The sequence below is a fragment of the Alligator sinensis genome, unplaced genomic scaffold (assembly GCF_000455745.1).
Source record: "Alligator sinensis unplaced genomic scaffold, ASM45574v1 scaffold216_1, whole genome shotgun sequence".
NCBI lineage: Eukaryota > Metazoa > Chordata > Crocodylia > Alligatoridae > Alligator > Alligator sinensis.
In genome coordinates this window covers 2,919,247-2,942,227 of record NW_005841868.1, presented here as the reverse complement: position 1 = coordinate 2,942,227, position 22,981 = coordinate 2,919,247, and the positions used below count along the sequence as shown (strand labels likewise).

The 22,981-nt window shown below is 53.3% G+C and overlaps 1 protein-coding gene across 3 annotated transcripts in view; it reads left to right on the top strand.

Annotated features, from left to right (window-relative positions):
* DTX1 (deltex E3 ubiquitin ligase 1) overlaps window positions 1-22,981 on the top strand; it is a 118,779-nt gene that overhangs the window by 69,808 nt on the left and 25,990 nt on the right. The window contains exons 3-9 of one of the 3 annotated variants that reach the window (XR_003092031.1): window positions 7,858-7,919; window positions 8,354-8,515; window positions 11,031-11,092; window positions 12,847-13,005; window positions 13,524-13,685; window positions 14,170-14,259; window positions 15,204-15,772. Coding sequence is in view for 2 of the 3 variants with exons in the window: in XM_006016802.3 (XP_006016864.1) it covers window positions 7,858-7,919; window positions 8,354-8,515; window positions 11,031-11,092; window positions 12,847-13,005; window positions 13,524-13,685; window positions 14,170-14,259; window positions 15,204-15,428 (922 nt within the window). In the remaining variant the exon portion in view is untranslated. Of the gene's footprint in view, window positions 1-7,857; window positions 7,920-8,353; window positions 8,516-11,030; window positions 11,093-12,846; window positions 13,006-13,523; window positions 13,686-14,169; window positions 14,260-15,203; window positions 20,865-22,981 lie in introns of those variants that run through there. The other 2 variants (XM_006016802.3, XM_025193126.1) reach the window with 2 other exon arrangements.

Here is a 22,981-nt window from a genome sequence, read left to right as displayed (position 1 = left end):
GCCGCAGATCAGGGTGGGAGGGAATCAAGAGAGCTCACGTACCAGCATAACAGAGCTGGGTGGCAAGGAGGGACCATCTGCAAAGCCCCCTGCAGACTACAGGGGCAAAGGGGACCCTGCTCCTATCTGACACCTGCAGGAGGGGAAGGGAGAGCATCTTTGGCCCATTGCACAGAAGAGCAAAGGGGGAATCAGCCCATCTGAATCTCCCTGCTGCTGCTCCTTCCTGCTGGGATTATGAAATGTCTCCTTAGAATGAGGTAAAGAGCAGATGGCCCAGGCTCCGCTCGCCAGCATATGTTTACCACAGGGGCTGATGCTGCTGGCATCTATCACTGCAATGGAGCTGGAGGGAGGGAGAGAAGACTGAGCTGAATCCACTGGGAGACTTTGGAAAAGGCAGTTGCCTACATCCAGGCCCAGCTGTCCCGGGGCTTTGTGGAGCAAGTGGGTATGGGGCAATCAAACCTCATTTTCCCCCCATGCCCCAGAAACGAGGGGCTTGCTCCCAGGTTCACACTCAAAAACTGCCTGAACAGAGCGAAGCTCAGTGACTTCCCCAGGCCGTGGTGCTGTTTGTTCTTTGTATTTCTCTCCCCTGGGCCCCCCGGGTGCAGACAGCATCGCCTCCTGGTTCAGGTCTGCTTCACTCGCAGCGTCTGCATCTAGATGCCTTCTGAGAAATGTGTCAGTCCAAACAAACACAAATAATCATTTACCTTCCCAGTTATAAAATTGAATGAAAACCACTGCACAGGAAAGAAAAGTCCTGCTTCCAGTATTCCCACTCCCTGCGGAGGAGCGTCCACAAGCAACTCATGCATTTCCTTTAAAACCGCACAAAGGATTCAGCGTGCAGGGCAAGAGTTGGCGGGCCTTTCAGGTCGATCAGGTGCAGCTTGAGGCACCTTCGCAGAGATCCTGAAACATCTTGGGATCAGGCCCCTTCTGTTTGGGCACCTTGGGCCATAAACTCCATCAACTCAAATACTGAAATATTTTCAGGCAATACTGCTGTGTAGCCCCTCGTGGGACTGGTATTTCAGATGCCTCCTGCTCTCTCTCTAGCGTTAGCTCCGAGGTCCACTATAATGGCCAGGATGCAATGTGGGATTCCTACCTATGATGGGAGTCCCTGGCCCTGGTGCATTGTGGGAGATGTAGACAGGCCAGGGAGCATGCCCCACTAAGGCACGTGAGGAACCTGAACCGTATTTTCCACGAGGCCCCGTCGGCCTATTTCCGAACACAAACAGTTCAGCGCTCAGGTGTTTGGCTTCCTGACAGGAGACGGAGCATTTTCAGAGAAAGCAGACTCTCTTCATGAACAGCCTTGTTTGCTCCAACCCCCAATTTTCCATTAAAAAAAAAAAAAAAATTGGGAAATTTGGGGCTGGTCCAACATGTCACTCTGGAAAACCTGGCTGATGCTTTTACGTTAGGAAAATGTCACCAGCTGGGCCCATGGCACGGCCCCTGCTGCTCCACTGCCCCTTCCAGCCTTCACGTTTGGCGAGCACAATTCCCTCGGTGCTCAAGTGACAGCGGTCTTTCAAAAACATGGCGAATCCAGCGTAGCCCTGATGTTTTGAGCGGCCACAGCGTGTAACTTAGTAACAACCAGGGCCTGCTAACCCCAGGATATTGGCTCTCCGGGTTGAATAGCTGTGCTGGTTTCTGCAGTGCAGGAAATGTGCGCCGAGCAGATTGTTACAACTGAGTTTTGTGGTGCTCGAAAAACTCCCCTCCATCCAGAGAAGACTCACTCCCCCTTGACAGCCCTACCCTGATCACAGGAGCCTTCCCCTCGTGGACTGTGCGATCCCAAGGGGAAGGGCAGTGGAAACACACCATGGAAATTCCCCGAGTTGCATGGCAGCTGTTTTGTTTTATTCATAATAGGAGGTCAGCAGGATTGTGTTGGACTCGCTTGCTGTTTACATTCCCCAGCTCAGAGCTGTGAGCAGAGGCCAGGCTGGCAGGAGCCAGCAGGACGGCCAAGCTTCTCATGTACTCCACCAGGATAGCGTCAGAGCTAACCTCTTCCAGGTCATGGCAGTCGCCTGGTTGCAGTGCTCCTGAGCTTGGCGTGGGAGGGGTGGGGGTCACAGCATTCAGACTTCCTCTCAGGTTGGGATGTCTGGGTTGCATGGTCCTTACTTGGTTTATTAGAAGTACTTGAGCTGCACCTTCAGACCTGAACCCAGATCTCTTGCTAAGATCCTATGGGAATAAAGGTCCCTCTCATCATTTCTGTGACAGCAGCTGTCAGAGATGGGCATGCAGCAAGTGGAGAAGAGAGAGGTCTGGGCAGTGGTGTTCAGTTGCTAGTCTTGACATTTACTCACTAGGTGACTCATTAAGGGGGGTGTTTTAAAGGTGTTTTAGGTGCCTACTGCTGCCCACAGGTGCCTGCAGGGAGTGCTTGGGTGCCTAACTCCTATCTGCATGCAGGCAATACCCAGAATCCTACTAGGCCTTCATCTGTCTGTAACTATATGGGCCTCACCATCTGTGGCTCACAGTCTACCCGCTATGGGATGGGAGCAAGGACAGTTGTGTGCCACCTCCCAGAGATCTTCCTGTAGGAGACTCCCAAGTGGGCCAGATGCATGGAAGGCAGAAATGAGAGCAGCATTGGTCACTGGAATTTGGGTCAGTGAAGCCAAGCAGGAGCCTAGGAAGTGCTGCAAAACATGTGGCCCGGCAGCTGTGGAGCTGACCCCTGCCCCAGGCAGGCCTTATTCTGGAAAGGGAGGAGCAGCTTCCGTAAGGAGTACAGTACTCCGGGAGGCTGCCCCCAAATACCAGCAGCCCCCAGCTGCTGCCTGGCTTCCCACGTTGCTCTCCCAGGGGTTATTGTGAAGACAGAGGTGTGGTGATGCAGTAACACTTCTCACTGTGTAGTATCATGGGATCCTCTGAGGCAGGTTTTGGATCAGAGACAGCCAGGCAGGGGCTGGTGGCCGTTCTCCCTGTGGCCTCAGCCAAGGGGGACCCCCTTGTGCTGGTGCTGCTAGAGCCTCAGTGACTTTTGATGCCATTGCTCAGACAGTTCAGATCTCAAACATAAGGGACCCAGGCGGCATAAGCTGGACAGCTGCAGGCTCATTGCTGTCAGATCCTAGTAGGGTAGGATGGACCCCTCTACATCCACCCTCAGAGACTTATGGCACAGGGTACTGCAAGGCTCAATATTTTCCCTGGTCCATGTAGAGGCAAGCCTTCAGGAGTCTGAGTCACCATAGGGTACAAATGGTACCCATCCCTCTGTCTCCTCCTCCACTACTGCATTATCCACGGGCACCAAGATGCCCCATTAAGCAAATCAAGATCGAACCACACCTGGCATCCCATCAGGCTAACATGGTTAAGACATGCCTGTTTCTGTAGCCAACAGCACACCTGACCACCTCAGACTCCCCAGCCTTGCTGTCCAGGTACCATCTTAAAGCTGGGTCGACTGGTGGCAGCATTCAGCACTCATGCTTCTAGAGCCAGTCTGCCATCACATCCCAAGATCCCTGTAACCTGGATGAAATGATTGACTAAATGAAGAGCATCCTTCTCCTAAGTAAGCTAAGAAGTGGTGCAGGCTGGGTGTGGCCAGTGCTTTGAGGAACTTAACTGAACTCTCACTGGGCTTTCAGCTGATGGTACCAGACCACATATCATCCCACTGCCACAGTGCCTAGGGCTCCTGCTACCACCACTCACCACATCAGGGTGCATAAGTTGCTGTGGGGTGAGGAACAGTATCTACACTGAAAAGACAGAGGCTTTCAGAAAAGGGACCATTTCCCATGATCCACCACCTTCAGGATGAGTTACTGCATCATCCTCTTCCTGGGCTTGCACTTAAACCATCCCCTGTAAGCAGCAGTTGGGACAGCATCTCCCAAGGAATAAAGGCCAACACAGCAAACATGCCCATGTGATGCCAATTGCCTGGGTTCTCTCCCCACCTCTGAGCTACTGATTCAAAGTACCGGTGCTAACTTGCAGGCTTTGGAAAGGATGGTATGGTGCTGCCCCTGAGCCTGAAGCAGCTGTGCTTCATTGAACTGAAAGAAACTCCAGCTAGGACTCAATACGAGGGAGAAGCAGGTGGAGCTGGCCTCATTAGTGGACAGGGGCAGATGGAATCCCAACCGGTCTGAAACCTCTTGCGTAAAGAGCGTCCTAGGCAACAAAGTCCCTAAAAACACTGGTAGAAACAACTGGCAGCCAAAGGAAGATGGAGAGGGAAGGAAAGATACTTAGGGTCAGAAATTGCTTCAACTATGTGTGGTGCTTAGGTACTGCGGTTAAAGGCCTTGGAAATGCCTGAGACAGGTAGGAAAGGATAGATTAGAACAGGAGTGCTCAACCTCTGGCCAATAGGCCAAATCCAGCCTGCAGAGCCATGGCAACCAGCCCGTGGGGATTCCCACAGGTCAGAAGATTTGGTGGCAGGGGAGTGGTGAAAGCTCCGTGCAGCTGGATCCAGCCCCACCTGGGCCACTGCTGCAAAGTGGGATGAGGGCCAGGCCCAGACCCTGCCTATCTGGATCAGGCTGAGCTGCTGCCTGCCACCCCTCAACCTACCCTACCTGTCCAGATCAGAACTGGGATGCTCCACCTCTGTCCCCCTGCCTCCTGATTGGGGTCACTCTGCCTTATGTCTGGATCTTGGCCAACCCACTCCCCATGCTACAGGCACAGTTTCCAAGCAGATGGATCAGGGTCAGGCTGCATACCCCTCCATGGCCAGATAGGGCCCCTGCTGTACTGGCCTCATGTACTGGATCAAACCCCCTGGCCAGATTTATCCCACAGATGGTTTTGATACTGCCCATCTAGCCCATGGGGCAAAAGGGTGGGCAACTCTGGATTAGACAGAATAGATGAGGTGCAAAGGGCTATGTTTTCTGATAGCACAAATCCAACGGTCAGGGGTTTGGGATCCCAGGTATAGACAGAGTGAAGGAGGGTGGGAAGGGCTGCCCCATGGTTATGAGTGGGTATTTTTGCTCTGTGCAGGCCACCCGCTTCGTGTGTGTGTGTGGGTGTGTGTATTCATATGTGCACTGGTGACAGGTTGGGATCTGAACCTGGATCCGAATACCCTCTCCTATGTAAGCAGTTCAGTTCTCTGTGCGTTGTGGGGTTTGGTTCAAACCCATCTCTCTAGACCAGCCTCAGCAGCAAGAAACTAGTGCTGGGAAAGAGCCTTTTCATCTAGTTGCCATCTGGGAAGAGGTTCCATCCCTGCAGTGTATTGTCCGTCTTGGCTTGCTCATATGTAAGCAGTGCAGGTGATAGAGATTTACCATCACTGTTTCACAGTCTGTGATCTGGTCTGATAGTGCATGTGTGTCATGCAAGTGTGCATATGCCATGGGAGTGTATGTGTATATGTACCAGTACTCTGTGTAGGGGGGAGGGAAGGAAGAGCTTTGTATGTGACCTTTTGCCTCTGTTCTCAGTGCATGCATGTGTGTCTTCAGACGTGTCTCTGTTATGAAAGCATGTGTGAGTTCTTTCCCAGAGAGATTATGTATGTGTGTGTTTGTAAGTCTGTATGTTCCTAAATCATGTTTGTGTTTCTGTCTGAGGCATTTATATGTGTGTATGTGCATATGTGCATGTGTGTGTGCATGTAGAGCATGTGCATGTGTCTCATGTGGCGAGGATCACTGCAGACCGATCGGCTCCTTTCAGCTCCCTGCATCTCTGATGGCGATGGCTGGAGAGCCATGAGTGCAGGGTGGCAGGGAGCCAGTGCAGCATTCACTTTCTTCCAACACTGCAGTGCTCTGCAGCAGCAGCAGGGCAAGCCCTTGCCATTCCAGACTGAGCATGTGCCCCTCTGGTTGCCTGTGCTCACCCTGGGCAGCAAGGAACAGGGACTGTTCCCCTCACACACCTGTGGATCCTAGCAGAAGGAACTGAAAGCTGCATTCAAATGCCCTGTACCAGGGGATGCCAGAGTAGGATGGACCCTGGGATATGAGCGGGCAGTGGCACTGAGATAGTAGGTCTCATGTTCAGAGCACTGAACCAGACAAATAACCCTTCCACACAGCTTTCTCAGTGCACCCCAATTCTGAGTTACCACCCAGTCCCTCTTTCACTGGCTGGGTTCTGTCACCTCCCAGCTTTGCCAAAGTCTCTATCCAGCTGTGCAGCATCCCAAACACTTCCAGCCCCCATCCTCCGCTCAGCCTGGCCAATGCTCACGTGCTTCTCCAGCTCTGGCCTCCCCCACCTTTGCTGACCCCAAGCTCCCCTCCTAGCTTAGTCCCAGAGGTCTGGGCACATGTTTCTGCCTTGTGTCCTGCTGTTGCTGGTTACGAGACCCTCTGAGCAAAGGAACATGCCTCCTCTCCTCTTCCCTCGTGCATGACAGTATGACAAGGCCACAGGTAACATGGGGGATCTCCTGCCCTGAGGGGCAGTCCTAGCCCAGGGAGCTCTTTTACCTGCTGACACCACAGGGACCAGAACTAAGCTCACTGACTTCCAGCCCAGCCTCGAGGCCTAAGCACTATTGAACATGCTCAAGCACAGGGCTTGATTGAACAAGTACCTGGGAAAGCACTTAGTACCCACCAGGAGGTCAGACTCTCAGTCTCAGCTGCTGCCAGCTTCATCATGCCCAACTGAGCTCCTGCTGTGCCTCACTCAGATCCATGCCTAGCCTGCCACTGCCTGTTAGCCTGATGCTTTCAGAGGGACTACAGCCTGAGCTACCCCACCTTGCCTAAACTATGAACCTGGCACAGGCAGCAGGAAGGGGCTGGAGAGAGTGAGAAACATGCCTACTAACTGGGGTATCAGGCCTGTGGAGCAGTGTTCTGTGGCTAGTAGAAGATAAGTAGGTATCAGCAGGCAGGTACTCCTCAATGGGGTTGTCATGTAGTGGGGCCTTTCCATCCACAGTGCTTACATGCAGGGAGTGTGCAGAAAGGAAACTGAGGCACCTGATGGGCACAGGCTGCATTGTGGCAAAGCCCAGGGCATCTCATGGCATTAGCACCTTTCAGCCCAGCAGGAACTGTGCTGAGGGGCTGTGGGTTGGCAGTAGCGTAACTGAGGGGGTGACAGGGGGAGCAACCCCAGCCAGATGCTGTTTTTGTGAGGGGGTGCAAATATAGCTGCATTCATAGTGGCAGCTGGATGCATTGCTGCGAGGGGCACTGTGACACCCAGCCCATGCATCATGGCTGCCTCGGGTGTGGAGCTGCTCTGCTACACTTTGGCAGGTTGGGGTCACAGCTCTCCAGACTCCCCTGGCCCAGTGTGGAGCCCTAGTGCACAGATTCTCTAAGAGCTCTGGCCCTCAGGCAATTTTTGGGGAGGTCCTGCTGTCTCTGCCATTTGTGCTGCAGCCTCACCCTCCCCTCTGCTTCCATTCCTGGGTTCCCACTCAACAGAGGATCCCCAGCTTCAGGCGTCAGTGGGTCCATCAGCTGGTACAGCTGACCCCAGAGCCACCTGCTTCCCTCCTCACTCCACATCTCCCTATTACCCAGAGACTTGATCGTGGCTGGGTGCTGGGCAGGGCACTGCAGCCAGCTGAACAGGAGCATGTGGAGCCAGTACTGTATCCCCATTTCAGGATTAGTCCAGAATGCCATTACAGCGCACCGGGAATGTGTGCTGGGACAATCAGGGACAATGTGTGCTGTGGGCCCATCACCAGTGGCACAAGAGTCTATAATGCTGGACCTGAGGATATAAGGAAGAAATGGTCTCTCTGCCTGCCTCGCCAAGGGGCAGACACCCTCAGTTAGCTCTCTACACAAAGGTCTTCCATGAAGCTCCCCCAGAATGATAAATCCTTTTTCTGAACTTCTTTTGTCTCTGCTTCAGGGTTCCTGCCCTCCCAGTCAAGAACCTGAATGGGACTGGACCAGTCCACCCTGCACTGGCAGGTAAGAGTGGCAAGACATCACATCACCCAGTAAGGTGGGGCCTATTTAGCATGATGCTTGGAACTGGTAGATGTCCAGGTAGATAAGCCAACCAGATGAGTGGGTGAGCCAGTGGGAGTGGGGTGGGTGAGGTTGGATGGAAGCAGAGAGGAGGGCTTAGCTACGGCTGGTACAATCTCCTCATCACATACCATCCAAGCGGGTGGTACCCCCAGCAGTGAAGTGCAGGCTCTCTGGCCTGAAGGGCATACTGAGCCCAGTATGCCCTTCAGGCCTGGGAATCAGCGCTTCACTGCTGGAGGTACCCCCACTACACATGGAGTGTGATGAGGAGATTGTGTGGCTAAAGCCAACTCAGGAGGCAATCACAGTGCCCCTGTAAGTGTATTTATTTTCACCCTGTCTGACTCTGGGCTTCTCTCACCATGGCCTAGGGATGACAGGCATTTTGATGTGTGCTGCCGGGCTGCCTGTGTGCCTGACCCGAGCCCCAAAGCCCATCCTGCACCCTCCGCCGGTGAGCAAGAGTGACATCAAGCCAGTGCCTGGGATCAATGGCATCTGCAGGAAAACCAAGAAGAAACACCTCAAAAAGAGTAAGAGGCAGCCTCCCTGCTCCACATGGCCCCAGGCAGTGGCTGACCTGCCCTCAGGCAACCCTGGGGCTCCACAGGGTGGGACGCAGCCTGGAGCTTGTAGCAAAGCCTGGCTGAAGGGCAAGTCTTATGACAGCCCAGGGCTGAGAACTGGAGCCAGGCCTGGTTGCTTTCTCCACCCTGCTCTGCAGAAGCACGTCACTCTAGCCCCACAGCTTGCCCCTGCTATTCCAGCCCAGCTGATCCTCCTCACATAGCCCTGCTAACAAGCCTCTACTTACCCCACAGCAGCATCTGGGAGACAGTGTCAAACTACATGAGGGCCTTTTAAAAGAGACAGCAGCCCTCTAAGAACCCCAGAGGCATTAGCAGGCTTCAGTAGGATTTGAATGCAGATGTTAACCAACCACTGCACCCACTTGCTTGGGTCTCCCATCCCAGACCAGGGTGGTGGCCAGAGAACTTCCCTTTCCAGTCCTGTAGCCATGTAGTCACAATGCCACCTGGGAGACTCCTCATGAAACAACTATCTGGGACTAGGCAGCAAAGGATGTGGGATGTTATGTGCAGAAAAGGCTCCATGGGATCCAAGGGCCCTCATGTAGTTTGACACTGTCAAATATTAAGGGATTCAGATACCCAAATGCTGTTTCCCCTTTGTTCCCATTGATTTCCCAGAAAGACCCCTATTCTTGGCCCTGACTTTTTAAGGGACTTAGTGCCCAACTCCTTTTTGAAGTACAGGCTATGTTCAGGGAACTGGCTGGGGGACACAGCAGCACCCCAAACCAGGCCCTGATAGGATCTCTTTACAATGATTTCCCCCAGCACTGCTGTTCTTTCAGAAGGAAAATAATTTAAAGAAAGTGTCCCACAGTGAAAGACTTAAAGAACTCTGTCCACTTAGTTTATTGACGTGATCAGAGTGCACCAGCACTGTTCTGGGGGGCAAAGGCCAGGCACTAACAAGCTGCTTAGTCTAGCAGAAAAAAAACAGAACAAAAGCCAATGGCTGAAAGCTGAAGCCAGACACTTCCTAGCTAGAGGCAAGGCATATCTCTTTGTAACATCCAGGTTGATTGGCCATTAGGACAAGCTTCCACAGAAAGTGGTGAATTCTTCATCATGAGTTATCTCCAAACACCCACTAGCTGCCTTTCTGGAGGAGATGTTAGCTATGCATGAGTTATTGGGCTCAACATAGGACTGTTGGGTGAAATTCAGTGGCTGCTGCTATCCAGGAGGCCAGAGGATATAATTGTCCTTCTGGCCTTAAATTCTGTAAAGAATGTCCTTACACTCAGATCACAGCAAAGGGGCTGTGGATTGACCCACCCCCAACATGGCACGGAGGTAGCATCCTAGTGGCCCCAGCAGCATGGCTACCAGGCAGACATGTACTTAGTCAATCAAAATAGACAAGGTAGAGAAAGGGTGGAAGAAGGAATATTACCCCTAATTTACAGAGGGAAACTGAGACATAGACACTGCTTCTTGAACTGATTCCCAGAGCAGTTGTCTAGGAAGTCCCAATTCTAGTCCCCCCAGTGCATGGGCTACAGGGCATTTGCCCTTTGGATTCACACTGTGGTCCATGGCAAAATGCACTAGGGCACCAAGATGAACTGACCTTTGCCATTGGGATCAAAGGCTCAGTAGACCAATAACAGCAAGCAGTGGACCACCTCCCCCCCCGTACATGCCCTGAGCTCCAAGAGAATCTACTTCCCACAATGGACCACTGGCTCTTGTTCCTGTTTATTAGGGTTAGGTCATCTGTACCATGTGATCTAGGTAACCAGTCATATATGCTGAATGCCACTGACATCATGGAGATTCTGAGTAGCCCCAGGAAGCCGGTGGGAGGAAGTGTTTCAGGAGGCTAGTCACATGCAGGTGAAAAAGGCAGCTTTTAAGAAATTGCTTGCTTGGTTTTAGTCCACTTGAGTGATGCTGCTGGGAGGCTGGGGGATGGGAAGCAGCAGCTTGGTTAAATTTACACTGCATGACCCACATCTTATTCAGGCTATGTCTGTCACTGCAGTGCCTGTCCTGGGGGATCCCAGCCCCATAGCTGTAATCTATATGCAGCTACTAGGAGCACAGTTCTGCATTAGTCTGGCTGGGGAATTGAATCATAATTCTCTCCAGAGATAAAACCCATTGGCACAAAGAGAGAATGTCTGACTTCTACCTAGCAGGCAGGGCCGGGGTTGGGACCCCATCCTGGAGTCACTGTGGTCACTGCCCAGCAGCAGACCCTGTAGAGCTGATGGGGAGGGTTAATAGAGGACACCCCAGCTGATCCCACAGAGGTGGGTTGACATACCCCAACCCTGACCTGTAGGATCCCATCTCCTCCTTCCAGCTCAGGGGCATGAGGCAGACCTGTTCTCTTTCCACCCATCCTAGCCTCCTCTTTTGCTGCCCCCCTGACAGAGGCCAGTCCAGCCTGGAGTCAAACTGAGACTGGCCCTTTCCAGATGTGATCCAACTGTGTTTCTCCCCATGGCAGGCAAGAACCCTGAAGATGTGGTGCGCCGTTACATCCAGAAGGTGAAGAATCCACCTGATGAGGTGAGTGCCTGGTCCCAGCTCACATCAAGGGCCCTCAGGGTTGATGGTGGCACTTTGGTTTTCTACAGTTTCCTAAGGCAACCTGGATCCAACTCATCTGAGGGACAGCCTAAGTGCTTATGACTACCTGGGTCAATCTAAAGCTCAGGGAAGGCAGCTACACTCATAACACTCCTGGCATGAAGCTGCACCACTAAGGACCCCACCATATTGTAGCCTTTCCCACATACCCCCCCCATGAACCACTGCCATACTCTATACCCTTAACTGCCCCCAAGAAGTGCCAGGCTTCTAGCACCCCCATACTGAGCACCAGCCTTCCTGTCATGCACACACCTTCCTAATGCTGCCCATCCTGCCACTGTCCCTGTTAGATGCTTGATATAATGGGAAAACATAAGGTTTGCATTCCTGTTAGGGCAGAGTTAAGGTTAATCAGGGTAGTGTGTGAGGAGATGGGAGCCTGGATTTGCAGCATGGGCTTGCTGTGAGCCTCGGTGAGAGATGCTTTCATTCCTGTCTGCCACATTCTTGCGTGACACCAGGGTTGGAGGGATCCAGTGGGTAGGGGCACTCTTTCACCTGACAGCCCCACAGGGCCAAGTACTTGAGCCTCTCACTTCTTGCCAGGGGTAGAGCTAGGATGTGGGCTGCTCCTTGACCCCAAAGGAATTAGGGGATCAGAAGCAGGCAGGACAGAAGGTCAAGGTCTGTAAGGGCCCAAGACACAGGTGATCACTCTGGATAGAACCGCAAGCATGGGGCATAGGAACAGAAGGCAGGGATCCAGACTGGAGTCACTAGCTTGGGGGTCCAGAGCAGGCAGCTGTAATCATCCAGGACCAGAACATGGACAGTTGCCAAACTAAAGCCACAAGCCAGGGGCCAGCTATCAGAAAACAAGGGTCTGGAGTAAAGTCTGGAACAAGAGTTCAGAAGGCAGGGTGAAGCCTAGGAACCAACAGGCAAGAACAAGAAGTCAGCAACCCAAGACTAGCCAGAGAGGCATGCTTATAAGCCTAAGAAGGCAGCTGCACCCATGCAGGCAACTGGGACCGCTGAAAGTAGTTAGGCATCTAGCAGTCAGGCCCACTCAGGTAACCAGGGCCAGCTGGGTGTTAACTTTGTTTGCACCCCTGTGCAGTGGCCCCAAAGCAAGCAGAGGTAGTGCAGCTGGAACAAGAGGAATTGGAGACTTCTGCTCTCTGTTCAGGATTTCTGTCTGTGGTCCTGTCCCTGGACCAGTCAGGGAGCTTGCTACAGCAGACATGGATAGTTCCTTGATGCTATTCAAGATGAGGTTAAAGGTAGCTGCTCATCTTGAATGGTCCCTGCCAGGGCTGCAGCTATGAGATAAGGAGGTGTTAGGAGAGGGAAGGGAAGGTGTATGGAGAGAGGCCAAAGGGAAAGAGAAAGCTGGATTGGGAGAGGATGAATGGAAGAGAGGAAGGACACTGGGAGAAGCAGATAGATATTGAGGGAGACAGGCCAGGTGAATGGCAGATTTGCCAGACCAAGGAGCTGTCTCCAGAGGCAGGGAAGCCATTGTAGCCTGAAATCAGATGCCTGGTGCCCCTCAGGCCAGAGGGAGCTGATGCAAAACTGCCAGCAGGGTAAGGGCAGAGGGTTGGGGGCGGGGGCAGGGGCAGGGACAGGGGCAGGGGAAAAGCACTGGGCCCAGCCTGCCTCTGTGAAGCCCATGGGCTGGTTGGAGCTTTTTCTGTGCATTGATCACCATCCTGTCTGCCTGGCAGGACTGCACCATCTGCATGGAGAGGCTGGTCACTTCGTCCGGCTATGAGGGCGTCCTCAGTCACAAGGGAGTGAAGCCAGAGCTGGTGGGCAAGCTGGGCAAGTGTGGGCACATGTATCACCTGCTCTGTCTGGTCGCCATGTACAACAATGGCAACAAGGTGAGTGCCACAGAGGACCAGAGCCACTACCCTGCCCTGAGAGAGGCCTGGTGGGTAGTGGACATGATTGTGACATGAAAGGGCCATCTGAGGCCCAGCCTGATTTCCAGATCTTCCCCCTCCCTGGTCACTGCACCCACCCACCCCAACCCACTGGGTCTCTCCCAGTCAGAACTGGGCCTGTAGTGGAGGTAGTGGGTCAGACCATTCCTGGCACAGCCCAACAAGCTCACACCAGCTCAACAAACACACACTCTGGCTGAGTTTGGCCCTGATCTATGAACAGCCCCCATGGGGGGAAGTTGGCATCCCGGGAAGTGTGACTGCTGCCATGGAGGTATCCACACTGGGCAGTGACTCTGTTGTCTGTTTCCACAGCTGGGATGGGGTATGTGTGAGCAACTGTTCTCTGGGCCCAAAGGCATGTTCCACGTGTCCCTTCTGAGGCAGGGAAGGTCTCTGTCTGGGTGGGTAATGTTTCTCCCCCTTTGCTTTCACCACCTCCCCTGTGCATCCAGGATGGCAGTCTGCAGTGCCCAACCTGTAAGGCTATCTATGGGGAGAAGACCGGGACCCAGCCCCCTGGGAAGATGGAGTTCCACATCATCCCCCACTCACTGCCGGGCTACACAGACTGCAAAACCATCCGCATTGTCTATGACATCCCCACTGGGATCCAGGTGAGCTGCCCAGGAACCGCTGCTTTCCTGGGTTTCCCATTGGAACTTCCTCTGTAGAAGGGGTGAGGCCAGACCAGCAGGGAACTGCCCTCTTCTATGCAGATTCTCCATAGGGCTGAACATAATTCATTGCTCTTAACCATGAAACCAACTGATGAGAGGCCAGGGTTTCTGCCAGTGGCTGCCAGGGTGATACCCCAGACTCAACACCCAGTAGACATACCAGTGGGTCTGTGGCAGACCCCATCACCTGTATGCCTAATCTGTGCCAGGGAGACTCCCATTCAGTGGCTCTGTTCTAGGATCTTACTCAGCCTTTCTGTCCTCATTGTGCCCCAAAGTCATAGCTAGCTAATGAATCTCACTCCTGGCCTCTTCTGGTGGCTGGTGCCCATAAGCAGCATGCTTGAGGGGTGGTGAATGGGTGGGCTGCCTTTGGGTTTGATGTGGTATAAATGGCAGGACTTGCTTTGTTCCCTGCCAGGGCCCAGAGCACCCAAACCCCGGGAAGAAGTTCACGGCACGAGGCTTCCCACGGCACTGCTACCTTCCCGACAATGAGAGAGGCAGGAAGGTGAGTGGGCTTCTGCAGAGGGTGGCTCCCTCCCTCTTCAGCATAGCAACCTCATGTAGAGCCAGCCCGCTCTTCAGGAGGTACATGGGGGAATTATTATGTGGAGATTGACAGCCTCTGTAGTGCATGTGGTTCTTGTTGTGCAGCAGGTAAAGGGGTTGGCAGAGCTGCTGTGGAAACCTCACAATGCGTCCCTGAACCCAGCAGCTGGCACGTGGAGCTATATAACTCACATATGCAATGTGAATGCTGGGAAGGCTCCTGTCATGGAAGCCCCTCCGTAACCCCTGCCTGGGCTGGTCTTTCCAGGGGGCAGAGTGTCAGACCTCTTGCCCTCAACTTCAGGCTTGGTCTTGCAAGGTGTCAAGCCCCCCCTTCACAGAAATCACATCAGGGCTGTGCAGGATCTGGCCATTTGGCACCTTGGTAACACTGTCTTTACCTGGATCTGGGCCTAGAGGACTCTGAGAATGTGCCAGACAAGGAGAGAGCTCAGGGCAGGGGCCTCAGCTCCATGTCATGGAGAGGACTTGAGGCAGGGGTTGTATCCATGCTCCTGCATAAGGAAGCACTGTATTTGGAGTCCACTGCTCCAGAGGATGCTCAGTGTGAGCTCTTGTCCTGGTGCCATTCCCTAGCAGAGGTACTTGTTCCTCTGGGTCAAACCCGCTGTGATGTGGCACAGATGCTTCTCAAGCACTAGAAATGTCCTGAGGAAGATCTGCCCCTACCAAGCAGGGAGCAACCCCCTATGATGTTCCCTGTGGTGCCATGGCCAGGCAGGGGAAAGAACAAACACCTGCTTGGAGAGGACCAGCTGGGCCCTGAGGGAGAATAGCTGGGTTCTGAGGGAATCCTGCCAAGCCAGGAGGTGCTTGACTTGTGTTGGCAGGCTGAGGTGGGCCTCTGCCCTGCAGTTATGTCACCTTCCCCCATCTCTGCAGGTGCTGAAGCTCCTCATTGTGGCCTGGGACCGGCGGCTCATCTTCACTATTGGCACGTCCAACACAACAGGCGAGTCCGACACTGTGGTCTGGAATGAGATCCACCACAAGACAGAGTTTGGGTCCAACCTCACCGGGCACGGCTACCCTGACCCCAACTACCTGGACAATGTCCTGGCTGAGCTCATGGCACAGGGGGTCTCAGAGGCCAACCTGAAGGACTGAGCAGGATGGCCTGTCCTGCCCCATCCCTTGCCAGCGTGCTCTGTGGCAGCACAACCCCCTGCCTGCCTGCGTGTGCGTGCGTGTGTCTGTGTATCCGTCCACCATCACGACCAAGAGCCTGCCTCACCTTCCCAGAGCTCTCCCTCTGCTTCTGCTGCCTCAACCTTGATCAACCTCCATACCACAATGCTGGGGAGGGGAGAGGGGGGCTGAGGAGCACCCCAGAACTGCCCGTCATCCTCCAGCCAGCACTGTCTGCCCCTCTGCCTCTATATAACCAATACTGTGCCCTCCCCTCCCAGAGCCTCCTGATCAAGGAGCAGCAGGCTGAAGGCAGGAGTCACGTGAGTGACCAAAAGTGGGGTGGTTATTATTTTTATAATACTCTTGTGATCTGTGAGACTTTTCCTGTTATAGGACACCCTCTGCCTTGATTGTACACGCACACACACACACACACACACACACACACACACACACGCGCGCACACGCACACACACACGCATCGTATATATCTCTAAGATTATCCTGTACATTATATTATATATAATAGAACACATATACACAACCAACAGGGCACCTTCAGGTCTCTCCTGCACCACCACTGCCACCATCTGTCATGTCTGGTCTGTGCCATCATTGTCTGGGTGAACCCCCTGCTGTATCCCCTGGCATAATTTCCTCTCAGTCGTTTTGTTTCCCCCCTGCGGTCATTGCTGCCTCTGAAGGACAAAGTGGGGATAGGGACCTGGACTTGGGAATTTGGCAGGGAGTTGGAACTTCATCCAACTGAACCATTGGGCACAGGTGGAGAAAGGAAGGCTGATTGGTTCTGCTCCTGCAGTGGTTGATTTGGAAGGGATTATGCTTTATTGGACTGAACTCAGTCTGGCCCACTGTTAGATCTCCTAGTCCTCTGCTTAGTACCCCCTCCATTCCCTTGTGTATTGAAGTTTCTGAAATCAACAGAGCTGACACAAACCGGCAGGGTCAATAATTGCACTCTGCACTGTGTGTACACCAGCCAGCCAAGCCCTGTGTACCACATGTTAAACACCTAACAGCCCTTCATGGAAACCATGCAGAAGCAGTTCCCTTCCTCTTTGAGAGAGGGCAGCAGAACAGCAATCAACAGCCAGCCCAGCTTCTGTCATTGGTGAGTGACAGATGCATTCACTGGCCCTTTTGGTTTTTACTGCTGAGGATTTAAAGGGATGCCCAGGGGAGCACATACACTGTGACAGATGGCATGGTGCCAATATGGTGATGATTGTTTAATGGTGGGTGAGGCTTTGATACATGCAGGGGAGAGTTGGTCAGGGGCCCTGGGGTCTAGCCCTGGCTTAGCCATGGACTCGCTGGGTGAGTTGCTTCACCTCACTGTGCCAGTTTTCCATGCTGCAAAAGTGGGGATGAATCTGCCCTTCCTATTTAAGTGCTTTGAGCTCCCATATTAAAAGTGGCATGTAAGTAGTACTAAGTGTTATTATGGACCTGCTGCCATTCTAGGGCTGCAATGGGGAGGGAGCGTGACGTTTGCTGTGTAGACAGGCTGATGACAGCCCTTTAAAATTCCCCGTTCCTTTTGATTGGCTAATGGCCACAGCGCACCCATGTGGCTCCCCCACACCGCACTTGCCTGCAGTCCGTACACAAGGTTCCATGTCTTGCCAAGCTGCCCTGCTGGGCTGGAGCCTACACAAACAGCTAGAGGGAGGTGGAGGGAGAGGAGAATGGCATCTGGGAGTGGAGGGGAGGGTGTCCCTGTGGCATTTGGGCAGACGCAGAGCGCAGTGCCTCTTTAGCTCTTTCTGGATGGGGGGGTGGTGTGCGCGTGCAATGGTGCTTGGACATGCATCTGCAGGAGAGTGATGTGAAGAAGGGTGGGGGAGTGCTGAGGCAGAGCCAGAGGAAAAGCTGGCCTGAAAGACATGAACACAAGCTGAGGCTCTGTTTCCTTGCTGTGGTCCCTTTTTTGTCCTCCTGGCAGGGCTGTTCTTGTGGCTGTTAACAGAAGCAGTCCCCTGCCTCTCCCACCAGTGCCAGGCACTGGGGTCTAACAAAGGGCTGTCTGAGGGGGCTAGGGCTGAGCCAATATCTAGTGCCAGGCTTCTGCGTCTAGACAGGGGCTTAAAGGGAGCTGGAAGCTCCCATCTTTCTCTGCTCCTGGGTTGATAACCAAGTGTCCTGCTCGGTGTTCCAGCCTGGGGCACCTCCACCCCTTCCCAGCAGGAGGGAGCTGTCTGTGGGCAGGTTTCCCTGGAATGCCAGAAGCAGCAGAAGGCTCTTATTTGCAGGCCAAGCTGTGCTCTGTAGGTCTCCTCCCTGTCAGGCAAACACCAGCACATGCACACAACCTGCTCTCACACAGCCTGTTGACTGTACAAAGCAGTAGCAGCATGTACACACCCAGACACAGCACCTCGCATACACTGCCTTGCTTCCTCCCTTGACCGCCTTCATGCATGGTCTTGCTGCTACACTCACTGTGTCTTGCACATCCTCTCCCAGGCACAAACACATCCTATTTATCACCTGGTCTCACACACGTGCCCTCATACCTGTTACTTCTATCTGGATGGGAGAGATGGCACATTTACAGCAGTGTAACTTGTATTTCACTGGTGGAGAATTATCTCCAAAAGAATTGGGGGTAAATCTTTCCTGGTATAAGTGACACTTATGTATATGTCATCTGTTTGGGCCTGTCCTGGGGTAGCTCTTTGCTCAAGGCAGATAGGCTATTACCTGCTCCCCTGCCATGAATCGCAAGGTGCTGTAATAGTTCCTACTGTCTGAGTTATTGTATGATAGCTGCCCTTCTGTCTACTCCTTATCCCAGTGTCATTTACATGGGTATACAAGTGATGTGAGTTACATCAGGGTATGTGTATGTCTGTCTATGCCCCTCCCCCCCCACTCCAGTTTTGCATTCCCAATCTCTCCACAGAAATTTCCTTTCTTTCCCTTGTCCCCAGAAGGCACTGGGCCCTTCCTTGCCTAGGGCACACTCCCAAGCCAAATGTCCCTCAGCCCAGGGACAGGCCACCTCTTGGTGCTGCCTGACCTCTGTTTGTGGTTGTTGTAGTGGCTGTCTTGGCCACTCTGAGCTGGCTGTAAGTCTCCACTCCCTCAGAGGGAAATCTGAGGCTGCAATGAGGTACCAAAGCAATGCCATGGTGACTGTGAGGACTATGTGCTCCTGACCTTGCAGCAACCAGTTCATGTCCTCAGTGGCAGCTGTGACCAGGACCTGCACCCAAAGTGACAGGTCCCCCTTCCAGGTGGATGCAGGGTTCTGCAGGGAAGTATGGGTCATGCACACAGTGCCATGCTGGAGAGGCAGTCAAGCCAGCACTGGCCTGTGCTCTGGCAATGTCTGGGGATGCTTAACAGCTCCCGCACCATGGTACCCTCTGTCTGACAGGCCTGCAGAACCCAAGTATGCACCAGGCCTCCTATTCAGAACTCAGCTGGGACAGTGCGGCTTTGGGGGAACATAGAAAAAGGCCTGTCCTGGGGACAGAGAGCAGCTCGTGGAATACACATGCACATACCATGTATGCACACAGATGCTCTGACCACATGCATCAGTGCATGTAGAAACACATATGAACATATGCACACCACACAGGCAAAACCACTTATGCACTGTGAACAGACACACATGCATACATCCCTTTACATATATTGTGCACACAAGCACCATACATCCTCTGACACGTTCATATATAACTGCTCCTCCACGTCTGCCATGTGTATATGCACACACACGTGCACCTCTTCATGCATACTGCACATGCAAATACCATCCCAAACACCCCTCCCCCCAGCGCACACTGCTGTGCACACTTTGCATATGGAGATATCCCTCTGATATAATCACATCGTGTGCACACAAACTGGATGCATGTATGCATGCACGCGCGCGCGCACACACACATCCCCTGAGTGCTACTGGCCCAGCAACCTGTCAGGGCAATAAGAGAAGGTACCATGAAAGGGTACATGTTGTCCTTGCCACCCAGGAGAGCACCTGCTTTGTTACTGCTGGAGGGGAAGAAGCCAGCCCCAAACAGCCCCCACCCCCAACCCCTGGTGTTCCGGGGTCATGAGGGGGTGGCCAGTCTGCCCTAGAACCTGATCTGATGTCTGGGGCACAGCCAGCCCCCATAGCCTCAGCTCCACAGCTCTTCTGAGGCTGGGCATGCCACTGGGGGCTCACTAGAGCTCACAGCCCAGCGCCACTGGTCAGTACAGCTTGGTGGGTGGAGGGCTGGGATAAGGCCCATGCTGGTGATAGAATCAAGTGGAGAAGGCATGGAGGGGGAATGGGAGGGTGGTGAGAGGAGCTAGGCAGGATCTGAGAAGGGAAATGCAGGGGGGTGAGAAAGTGTGTGGGGGGAGGGGGGAGAGAGAGAAATGGGGCAGAGGTGTGAGGGCACAAAAGGTGTGTGTGTCTGCAGACTGCTTTATTCCTTCTCCTTGATGATGATGGGGCCAAGCCTGGGGTAGCAATGTGGTAGGGAGGAGTCTTTCTTCTTGACCCACCAGTCTCTGCCCCTGAGCAGGAAAGCCCATTGGTTCATGTCCTGCATGAGGTCTCATCTAGCTAAGTGGTTTGTGTCAGGAGGTGGCACCCGGTGTCAGGGGAGCCCATCAGCACAGCTTCTGCCTAGCGCGCAGGCCAAATGCTGGACCAGGAGCCTGCAACGAACCCAACAGCCCCTGCACCTCCATCGCTTCACATGAGCAGATGGGTCTTCCGATAGCCCTTTTGTTATATGGAGGCTGGCAGGTCAAGGGAGGGGGGTCAGTAGTGAACAAGGAGGGAGGTAGGGCTTGAATGTAGCATCCCTTCATGCCTCAGGGCAACCTCTGTGGGTCATCAGCACCTCCCCAGTACCCAGAGAATGCCCCTCTCGCCTGGTGGGGGGGGTTGCTGTCCCCACCTTTGCAGCAATAGCAGGCAAATGGCTTTACCAAGGGCCTCACTCCACTTGGGGAGTCTGCATGGGAACTGCTCTGCAAATGCGCCCAGCCTGGCCTACTGGTTCTCCCTAGCCAGGGGAGCCAGTTAATGTGGGGAGCATCTACTTGGGGAACCCAGTGGGAGAGCAACAGCTGCCTGGTTTAATCAAAATGGAGGAGATTGTAGCTGGGTGTCTTGGACACTGAGAGGTGGTCTGTGGAGACCCCGGTTCCCAGCATCTCACACTCTGAGCTTATGCTCCTGGGATCAAAGGGGAACAAGGCATGCTGGGAGCTGTGGGCTCCAGGTGGCTCTTTGGGATCGAACTCCTGAAGATGGCTTGGTCTCTGTACAGGGCCTCTCTGGGCATCCTTAAGGGCTTTGTAATTTCCTTTGTTTGAATCGCCTCTTTCATGCTCGGCATGTGTTGGTGTCTTTACAACTTATTAAATAAATGTGCAATCCAGAAGTACCTGATGCAGCCTCTTCATTGCCTTGAAGGCTAAGGGATCATCTCATTTCTGCACTCCCATGCTGGTTCAAGGGTCCTTTGCAAGCAAGAATCAGGGCACGAAGGAAGGGAGAAAGGAGCATTTAATTCCCTATCTCTGGCCTAAATTCCTTCTGCATTAGCCCCGTAAGACTTCATTGGAACCAAGAAGTGTCATTCAGCAAAGCACACCATCTTCTTGTCAGGTCGGTGCCCAGGGCGCTGGCTTGGGACTCAGATCTGGGTTAGTTCCTGACTCTGCCACTAATATACTGTCATCTCTGGCAAGTCACTTTCCCGGTTTCTCAGGCTTTGCTTCATTTAAGCTCCCTCCTGGGCATGTCTGCATGTGCACTTTAATGTTCAGTAGCCTATTTTAATGTGCATTAAAGCATCACATAAAAAAACATGCTTTTTACTTAATGCACGTTAAAATAGGCTAATGCACATTAAGCAGCACGTAAAAAGTGTTCACTTTAGTTAATGTGCATTAAGTCAGGCTAATGCGCATTTTCCTAGTACAGTACCTCACAATGGAGTACTAGCAAAGTACTAGATTTAATGTGCATTCACTAAAGTGCATTAATGCACATGTAGATGCCCCCCCGGGACAGTCAATGCCTCTTCATATCTGCCTATGCTGCTTGATCTAGCTTGCTCAGATGCTTGGAGCAGTCTGTCCGCAGCAGCACGGAGGTCTGTGCAGGGTGACTGTCAGATGACTGCATAGGTAAGTCCTGCCCCCACTGAGCTCTGTGCCACTGTGCCTGGGCTTCTTCCACTGGCTGCACTGGCTCACTGAAAGCTAGCCTGGGTGTGTCTGCATTCCCCACTGTGGTACAGCCATGCCATTGGGTTCATGCACTGGTTTTTGTACTGGTAGAGGTGGGATTTTTAGACTGAAGTAACAAGAACAGGCCCCAAACTAGGTGCAGTTAAACTGGTATCAGTGTGACTTTAACTGGGAGCATTCATCCCCTTGAACCAGTGAGCCTCAGTCCTGACCACAGCAGTCAATGCTAAGCAATGGGTCACACAGAGTCTCTCCTAGGGGGATGGCGGCAAACACTCGCCAGGTCAAACAGCAGCAGTGTGTTACCTGCAATGAATCCAGCTAGGCAGTGCTGGTGTTGTATTATTCATGATGACAGAAAGGGCTTTGCTACTGCAGCCTTTCCACACCATCCCCATGTCTATTGGCACCCCTAGAATTAAGGAATGTAAAGGGAATCAGCCAGGCACAGCCTCCCAATAATCCCTCCCATTGCTGGGAGTTCATAGACCCAGGTCCTGATCACTCCTGAAGAGGGGCTAAATCCCATGTTTAATCCATGCCTTACCTGTGCCCAGCAGCACCAGGGGCCTAGCAGTTCGCTGGGGTTGGCATTAATCTCCATTCCTCCCTGTAGCCAGGTCTGGAAGTGGTGAGGGTTGGTGGGTTCTGTCTGGGCCCTCACCTGAGGGCTTGATGCTGCAGAACCAGGCTCCTGCCAGCCACGCCTGCCTGTCTGCAGGACTTGCTGGATTGTCTCTTGCTCAGCAACCCAGCTGGTGCTCATTAAAGCTGTAAGTAGCATCTTATGGGCAGCTACCCAGGGAAGCAGTGATCATAGCATGAGCAGGTGTCTCAGGGCCTGGAGCAGTGTTTCCAGGATGGGAGGCAAGGCTTCCAGGGAGGCAGACAGTTGAAGCGGGGGAAGAGCTAACAAGAGGATTCCTGTGGCCAGAGCTTCTTGCTGGGGAGGGGGAAGAGCTCCCTCCCCCATGCGGGCTTTTCTGCACTGGCCACATGTGACGCTGGTCTGTGGTTTGGAGGCACCGACCCTCTGTCTCCCCAAAGCCCCTGTGTCATTGCCAGGGTGCAGGATGCCTGGGTTAGATCCGAGAAATCCATCCTCCATGCTGTGCTGAGCCGTGGTCCCAGAGAGGGGCTGCTGCTAACGCCGGGCTAATCGCCCAGAAAGGACAGCCACGCGTATGTCCCTAGGAGGAGCTGAGGACATAAATCTTCTCTCTTCTACCTAGCAACTAGCTTGGTCTGGAGCTGGGTGGCAGGGCTGGGCTCTCCCCGGACTGCACCCGCATGGGAAC